We start from the raw sequence: 8,976 nt of genomic DNA on the forward strand, positions 1-8,976 counted from the left end.
CCTGCCCCCTGCCTGCCTGCCCCCTGACCCACGCGTGGACGGGGCTCTGGACCCTCTGGACTCCAAGGGCTGCGTCCGCCGATGAGGGTTCTGTGGACAGAGAGAGTGTGTGGTGCCAGGCCGGTGTGGGCCGGACTGAGCAGGTCCCAGAATGCCTCACAACTCCCAGCCCGCGACTGTCTTTCTGTCTATCATCTATCTATCTATCTATCTATCTATCTATCTAGCTATCTATCTATCTATCTATCTATCTATCTATCTATCTATCTATCTATCTATCTATCTATCTGTCTGTCTGCCTACCTACCTACCTACCTACCTACTTATCCATATTATCTACTTATTCATCTATCTATCTATCTATCTATCTATCTATCTATCTATCTATCTATCTATCTATCTATCTGTCTGTCTGTCTGTCTGTCTGTCTGTCTGTCTGTCTGTCTGTCTGTCTGTCTGTCTGTCTACCTACCTACCTACCTACCTACCCATCCATATTATCTACTTATTCATCTATCTGTCTGTCTGTCTGTCTGTCTGTCTGTCTCTCTGTCTGTCTGCTTGCCTATCTATCTGTCTGTCTGTCTGTCTATCTGCCTGCCTGCCTATCTATCTATCTATCTATCTATCTATCTATCTATCTATCTATCTATCTATCTATCTACCTACCTCATCTATGTATCTATCATCTACCTATGTATCTATATATGGATGTATGTATCGTCTATGTATGTACCTATGTATGTATGTATGTATCTATCTATCTATCATCTATCTGCCTATCTATCTGTCATCCTCTCTGTATCTCTCTCTCATCTATCTACCTTCCTGCCTATCTATTCATCTATCAATCTATCTTCTATGTATCCATCGTCCATTGATTTATCTTCTATGTCTATCATCCATCCATCCATCTATCAATCATCTACGGATCACCTCTCCCCTCTCTCTCTGTCTATCACACATCTCCCTCTCCCTCTCTCTGTGCAGATATTCGAGGAGTGTATCAAGGGGACAGGATTGGTCATCAGGGACCAGAGCAGCTTCTAAGGAGATCCCTGATTGGAAAATGGCACCGTAGAACAAACCCTCACTTAGGAAAGATTGGCCCCTGTCCGCTCTGTATTTCCCAGTTCCCCTTCGTGTGTACAAGAGCTGCATGCACACACACACACACACACACACACACACACACACACACACACACGTTCTTCCAATGCTGCTCAGCTTGGTAGTTTGGTCCCCGCTTCCCTGTCCCCTGCAGCCTTCCCGTACCAGGGCATTTACCCGAGTAATGAACAAATGATCTCTTCGCGCTCTGCTCTATAATTTCCTTTTTAGCGTGCACGCAGGTTGGAGGCCTGACTCCCTCCCCAGGAATGGAGGCCAAGACAACGGGTGGGATTCTCTCATCCCAGCTCATAATCCCTCGGGCACCTTCCCAAGAAGAGTCTCTCTCAGAATGTCTAAAAACGCCTCTCTAAGCCTCCGTGGATTACTTTTATGTGTGCCAGGAGGCTGGGGGAGGGGGTAGAGACACAGCAGGCCTTGTTCAAGCACAGAAGAGTTTACTAGACCTCCGCCGCCACACAGATCCCCGGCTTTAGCCCCGAGAGCCAAGATCTCATTTCTTGAACAGTGAGTGAGCGTTCAGCGCCTAACCTCATGTTTGAACAACCCTGGGTAACTCTGCTCTCTGGTTTTCCTGTTTGCTGGTTCGCTCTCAATGCCCGAATTCAGACAAACAGGAGAGATGGAAAAAAGCTCCCTCCCCGCATCTCTGCCTCCCCCCATCCCACAGGGAGGTCACCCCGTTCATTTCTCTGAAGGTAAGAACAGAGGAGTCTCCTAGAGCATGCTCTGCGCACAGCCATAGACTCCAGGCGGGGTGAAGGGGGGGATCTCTGTTTTCATATCAGAAACACTGGGGTCCATTTCAATTTGATACCATCGAGAGAGCCCTTCCCCCCGCCACGTCACACTCAAAATATACAAAGCCACTGGGCTGTCATCCCTGCTACTCCGGAGGCTGAGATCTGAGGATCGCGGTTCAAAGCCAGCCCAGGGCAGGAAAGCCTGATCTCCAGTGATCCACCAGAAAAGCAGAAGTGGCGCTGTGGCTCAAGTGGTAGAGCACCAGCCTGCAGTGAAAGAGCTCAGGGACGGCGCCCAGGCCCCGAGTTCAAGTCCTAGGACCAACACAAATAAATAAACATAAAATAAGAAAGAAACATATTAACGTATTTCCAGGTTTTCTAGAACAACACATCCTCTCTCAGCTGTGTAATTCAGTTTTCTCATTTGCTAGGGCCGCCTGCTGGAGATCCAGCTCACTCACACCCTAGGAACAAGCCAGCAGACTTGGGAAGTTTAGGGCATGTAGTACAGCCCCAATTCTTATAGCTGGACAGGGGCCGGTACTGATGTATGATGCTTCCTCTTAAGAACAATCCGTCCTGCAATTCCTTATTCGGCTTTATTTGGTGCTCTCGGTGCTTAATTTGGCAAAGGAAAGTAGGTTTCCTATTACCCTTCTCCTACAATGGCTGACAGATGCGTCCACGTATCTATCATTACGACTCAGCTGAGGGGTAGCACCACGGGCCACCGTATATTACCAGCTAGCAAATACATTCCTCCTGCCTTGGCTGGAGATCGGAAGCTCCGCTTGCTACTGATAACCAGGAGCCTCTACCTTTATTAACAAGACAGGTCCTAGCCGGGCACCCGTGGCTCACGCCTGTCATCCCAGCTACTCAGGAGGCTGAGATTGGAGGATCGCAGTTCGAAGCCAGCCTGGGCAGGAAAGTCCATGAGACTCTGATCTCCAAGGAACCACCAGAAAAGCAGAAATGGAGCTGTGGCTCAAGTGGTAGAGCACCAGCCTTGAGTTGAAGAGCTCAGGGACAGTGCCCAGGCCCTGAGTTCAAGCCCCAGGACTGGCAAAAATAAAAATAAAAAAAATAAATGGTGTGCATTAGCTACGCAGTGTGGTATGGTGTCCCCTCCACCCACCCTCCCCCATGATAGCAGCTTTCCTGAGTTTCCTGAGGCTGTTTGCATGGATAAAGCTGGGGGTCTTAACATTATCCCTTAGCTTTGTCTCCGCCCCCTGACTCTTTTATTACTATTTAATCCTAGTAAGAATTAACTAAGGCAAAAATTATACATATATACACACACATATATATCTATGCATATATCTATATATATCTGGGTTGTGCAATGGTTCATGCGTTGTTGCGATTATGATACAGTTGGACCAAAGTCTGTCAGCTTGTGATATTTCCCTTCCTTGGTTTTCCTTTCTGTTAGATTTCTTGAGGCTGCTATTTTATTGCTTTTTTGGGGGGGGGGCGGGTCCAGTCGTGGGGCCTGAACTCTGGGCTGTCCCTCAGCTCTTCAGCTCAAGGCTAGCGCTCTACCACTTGAGTCACAGCGCCACTTCCGGCTTTTTTCTTTTTGCTTATGTGGTGCTGAGGAATCGAACCCAGGGCCTCATGCATGCAAGGCAAGCGCTCTCCCACTGAGCCACCTTCCCAGCCCCTGCTATTTTATTTCTGTGTCTGTCTGGAGGCTTGAACTCAAGACCTGGGCATCGTTTCTCTTGAACTTTTCTGCTCAAGGCTGGTGCTCTACCACTTGAACCACACATACACACACACAGCTCCACTTCTGGCTTTTGCGCTGGTCCATTGGAGATAAAAAGTCTCACAAGACTTCCCTGTCTGGGCTGGCTTTGAACCTCTACTCTCCTATCCTCCAATCTCAGCCTCCTGAGTAGCTGGGATGACAGGCGTGAGCTACCTATCCCCAGCCTGAGGTCTCTTTTTACCTTGACACATGAAGAGAAATAAATGGAGTCAACCCTGAAACAGCCCCCCTGACAACCCGAAAACCCTGGAAAATTCGTAACAGGAACCAGCCACCCACTTGCTCCCCAGCAAAGAAAGAAATTTTCTCCTTCTATCTGTCCTCAGCCAGAGACAGATGTCACAGAAGTTCCTCTCGTAGACTTCAGTGGGGACACCATTTCCATATCTCCCCGTTTCCCCCAGAAGAAATAAAACAACAACAACGACAACAAGATTTACGAATGGCAGTATCAAACCAGAAGTTTATTATATCTCATCCTACATGTCGACAACCTGGAACTCCCTTACTTTTCCAATATGGGGGTGAGGGGCACAAAGGTAGGGGATACAGCCAGACAGGTAGCCCCAGGAATCAAGCATCTGTGTGTGTGTCTGTATACGTCATCAAGCTACAGCATGGGGGGGGGGCGCTGTGGGTTCAAAGCCAGGCTTTCCGAAAGACGCCTGGCCGGGCCCGGTGGCTCCGTCTTGGCCGCTCACTTGGCTCCTCTGCGCTTCCTGAAGTAGCGGTTGTAGGCCGCGTTGTAGCCGTAGACCATGGCGTAGCGCTCACAGAGCTTGTAGTCATCACAGGCTTCCCTGTTGATCTCATAGGGCGGCTTGTTCCGTTCTCGGATCCTGGGGAAAAATGGCGCCAAGGCCAGAATGGAGACGCACGGAGACAAGGGGAAAAGCAGAACCAAAAGCGAAAAGGAAGAGGAAAAAAATCAGAAAGACCCTCCACAGATATTGATGTCAACAATATAATTATATAGAGAGATGGCATATAATGTAATAGATACAGAATATAATAATAGATATAGATATAATAGATAATAGAACGATATAAAAGATAATATAGGAAGTATATAATAATGTAATAGATACATAGTAATAGAATAGATATACGATAAATAGCATATAATAGTATAATATTAGATAGATACATAGATGGATACATAGATAGATAGACAGATAGATAGATGGATGGATGGATGGATGGATGGAAGGTAGGTAGGAAGTAGGTATGTAGATAGATTAGATAGATAGATACATGCATACATACATACATACATAGATGGATAGTTGGGTAGTTGGGTAGATGGATGGATAGGTAAGTAGGTAGATAGATAGATAGATAGATAGAGAAAGGACAGGGAGAGAAGGTAGAATACACTTTAGTTTTGTTGTTGTTGTTTGAAAGAAAGCAGAGTATTTCTTCCTGCCTTTCCCTCTCCTTTCTGTGACTTTCAAAAAAAATTTGGCTTCCTTTTTTCTGTTGTTGTTGGTTGTGAGGCTTGAACTCAGGCCCTGGGCGCTGTCCCTCAGCTCTTCAGCTCAAGGCTGGCGCTCTACCACTTGAGCCACAGCGCCACTTCTGATTTTCTGGTGGTTCATGGGAGATCAGAGTCTCAAAGACTTTCCTGCCCGGGCTGGCTTTGAACTGTGGTCCTCAGATCTCAGCCTCCTGAGGAGCTGGGATGACAGGTGTGAGCCACCGGCACCCAGCCTTAGATTTCTAAATATTCAATTGTCTTTGTTTATTGCTTATTTATATATTCATATAAGTCAGTCCTGGGACTTGAACTCAGAACCTTGCATTTTTGCTTAGTTTTTTTTTCCTTCAAGGCTGGTGCTTTAGCACTTGAGCCACGCCTACACTTCTGGCTTTTGTGGCTAACTAGAGATGAATCTCTTGGAAGTTGTTTTTCCTGGCCAGGCTGGCTTTGAACCTGTGTTTTCAGAGTTGAGCCTCTTGAGTAGGTAGGATTACAGATGGGAGCCCCAGCGTGTGGCGTGGGTGGGTGTACACGGGTGTGCATGTGTGTGCACGTGCATGTGCGTGCACGTGTGTATTTCTCGCTCCCCCAGTTCTTGTACGCACCTCTCCTGGGCTTTTGCATGCCATCTCTGCTGTGGAGACATGAAGGTGTTTGCGTTCCTCCTGTTAATGAACGGGCCTTCAAGCAGACAAGAAATGGGGGGCCGTGTTAGGGGAGCGGTGGCTGGATAGATTTCCAGGAAGATTCGGCGTTCCCACCCAGAGTTAGACAGAAGCAGAGGACGGCCGAGCAGGTGTTCCTGAAATGCATCCTAGCCCAGAAAGCTCAGCCATCCATTGCTAGGACTGAGACACCTGTCACCTTGTGTTAGTCAGCCCCCCACATAAATTTATTTGAGAAGAAATGCTCATCCCCAGGCCCCGAGTCTTTGAAACAGTATAAAAATCATGAACAGTTAAAAAGCAAGAGCTATATTCTACTTGCAGTTCTTTTTATTTTTGGTGCCAGTCCTGGGGCTTGAACTCAGGGCCTGGGCGCTGTCCCTGAGCTTCTTTTGCTCAAGGATGGTGCTCTACCACTTGAGCCACAGCGCCACTTCTAGCTTTTGCTGTGTATGTGGTAGTGAGGACTCGAACCCAGGGCTTCATGCACGCTAGGCGAGCACTCTACCACTGAGCCACCTGCCCAGCCTCTGCTCGGGTCTTTTCCATGCAGAAATTTAATGGCCTTGAACTTACTATGGAGACCCTGGGACTGCGTATTTTGTGCTTTGCTATGATTTTCACCCCTCATTTTCCATTTCTGAGGCTAATGTGGCACTGACTTAAAATTTTCCAAATGACATTTCATGTCTCTGAAGTAAGTTGAAAAAATGGCACGTTACATTTTCAACGGCATATTATATTTCCCCGAGCTTCAACGGTTTGCTCATTTTTGATGGCTGTATTTTTTTTAAACCGTCATTGCATTTTTTAAAATGGACTTTGATTTTTCCAAAAGAAGCTCCTCTTCTTCTTTTCCTTTTTCCCCCCCCCCTTAAATAACTCCCCCCAATGACATGTCTAGCCACTTGGTTTATTGAAAGAGGGAAAGAAGGAGGGAGGGAGAGTCCATCATGAAATCAAGAAGTCAAAAATTCACTTACTGACTTCGTGCGACTCCATGCTCTCGTGAGACTCTGGAATTGAGAAAGAACAACAATAACAAAGATTCATCATCTAGTTATTTGTCAGACACTCAAACGGTCTAAGTATAGGGATGGGAGAGGAGCGGGAGTCTGAAAGATGCTGAGAATATACTTAGCAATGTGGTTATTACAAACTCCAGGAATCTAGGGCTTTGCCCGTTCTCAGTCTCTACGTGGGCAAATGCTTGGGTTTAATCTGATATCTGGGGAAATAGTGATTGGTTTGAGTTACCACCCCCCCGCCCTGGGGGTACTCAGTTCAGCACCCTGGGACACGTTCAAGGCTTGGGCGCTGAAAATGAGCAATGAACTCTCTCTCTGGCAGACTGAGCATCCTTGGCTTCCGAAGGAGAGCAATAGAAACGTCCGGAAGGGATTTCTCTGGGCAGAGAGAGAGAGAGAGCTCAGCGGAGCCTGAAGGGCACATTTTTCTCCATTTTTCTAAAGCCTGGGTTAAATCCTCTCAGTCTCCCAGAGACCGGAGGAGGAGAGGCCCAGGGTGCTTTCTGCCAATCTGTCTTACACAGAAAGTTCGTGAAGAACTTCAGGAATGAGCAGGGATAAACCTCAAGACTGTGACTGCAATCGAGGCTTAAGAAAAACCAGACAAACCAACATACACACACACACACACACACACACACACACACACACAGAGAAAGAGAAGCAGCAGAATGATATTAAGTAACTTGGCTTCCAGAATACCTTCCAACTCCTCTTTGGACACAGACAGACACAGGCCCTGATCTCTAGAGATCCAGAAAACAAACATACAAAACTCACTACTCTTTATCTTGGCGGGGATAATGGACATCAAGACTTGATTTTCCTTTCTCGTTTGCAATGAATTTGTTGGGCAGAGGCAGAAAATTCATAATAGCAGCCTCTACCCAGTAGGGGCTGAAATACTTCAGAGACAAACTGATTTTCTTCAAGCTACAGCCTTTGATCCATAGCATAGGTAATAATATATATAAATTATATATATATGTATATAAAGATGTATATATATATATATATATATATATATATTATATGCTAGATCGCTGGGGCTGGCAAATTTGATAGCTTCTTCTGCAAATCGCTGTCTGTCCTGGGGTGCAGACTCACCCCGGACAAGCCTCCCTTCCCGACCCCCTGTAGAAGCTGCTCATTAAAAGTATTTGGAGATCGCAGACCCGAGATCCACAGGCTTGATGGATGGATTCTGTATCCGTGGAGATCCGAGAAGTTTCCCTGCCCAGCCTTGAGCTGCAAGGAGGAGGAGGGAAGGGCAGAGGGGGGAGGGTGGGGGGGTAAACCCAAGCCAAGTCTCACCGTAGCACACAGCCAGCAGGGCCAGGGCGGCCAGGACGGCAAGGAGGAGCAGATGCTTCATGGTTGCCGGGCCCGTGGCTCGGTTTCCCCCCTGCGTCTGTCTGTCTGTCCGTCCGTCTCCTGCCGAGGTAGGGAGAGACTCCTGCGGGCTGGTGGAGACAGAGGCTGAACCCGGTTTTTTTATAGGAACTTGAGCAGCTGACAGGGGGAGGGGCCGGGAGGGGGAGAGGGAGGGAAAAGGGGAGGGGAGAGGGCTGGCCTCCATCTGGCCTCTGGAACTTTCCCAAAGATTCCTTCCTTCCACGCGCAGTGGGCACCTTTCCCGGGGCGGGGGTGAGGGTGGGGGGCAGTTGGCTGTGTGACCCTGGGATCTGCACACCGGGGCTTGGCCTTTCTAGTTCCTTCTCCCCTGACCTCCCTCCTCCCTGGCTGGACACACAGCCATCTGTGCTGGGTCTGAGAAGACGGGGCGGGGAGGGGGGGAGAGGAGGAAGGGCTGTCCTGACAGACAGATGGACGGTGGGACTGGGCCCCTGGCAGGGCTGGGTGAGTGTGCAGCGAGACCGGCCAGGTGTCTGCAGTGGGGTCCTTGCCTGATGGCTGACCTTCGTCAGCGGCTGTGGAGTTTGAGGGGGTCACAGGCTGAACCCCCACCCCCCAGCAGCCGGTCACAGCACCCCCCTGCCCCTCCACATCTCCACCCTCCCCACCCTCCATCCAACTCACCTGCTCATGCAGCCTCCCTTCCCTCCCTCCTTCCCTCCCTCCCTCCTTCCTTCCCTCCCTCCCTCCTTCCCTCCCTCCCTCCTTCCCTCTCTTCCTCCTTCCTTCCCTC

The 8,976-nt window shown here is 48.7% G+C and overlaps 1 protein-coding gene across 1 annotated transcript; it reads right to left on the reverse strand.

The window, feature by feature from the left end:
* Positions 1–4,089: 4,089 nt before the first annotated feature.
* On the reverse strand, positions 4,090–8,308 carry Mgp (matrix Gla protein). The gene is made up of 4 exons (XM_013025077.1): positions 8,142–8,308; positions 6,783–6,815; positions 5,740–5,815; positions 4,090–4,493 (listed from the first exon to the last, which is right to left on the reverse strand). Exons 1-4 carry the CDS (start codon positions 8,200–8,202, stop codon positions 4,352–4,354), a joined length of 312 nt encoding a protein of 103 aa, XP_012880531.1. The 5' UTR covers positions 8,203–8,308; the 3' UTR covers positions 4,090–4,351.
* Between the last annotated feature and the right edge of the window lie 668 nt (positions 8,309–8,976).

This window comes from Dipodomys ordii, unplaced genomic scaffold (genome assembly GCF_000151885.1).
Source record: "Dipodomys ordii isolate 6190 unplaced genomic scaffold, Dord_2.0 Scaffold81, whole genome shotgun sequence".
NCBI classification, from domain to species: Eukaryota; Metazoa; Chordata; class Mammalia; order Rodentia; family Heteromyidae; genus Dipodomys; species Dipodomys ordii.

Coding starts and splice junctions, on each gene's coding strand:
- Mgp (XM_013025077.1), bottom strand. CDS start 8,202: ATGAAGCATCTGCTCCTCCTTGCCGTCCTGGCCGCCCTGGCCCTGCTG. Junction 5,816..6,782: donor CATGGAGTCGCACGAAGTCA/GTAAGTGAATTT, acceptor GTCTGCTTGAAG/GCCCGTTCATTAACAGGAGG. Junction 4,494..5,739: donor CATGCAAAAGCCCAGGAGAG/GTGCGTACAAGA, acceptor ATTTTTCCCCAG/GATCCGAGAACGGAACAAGC.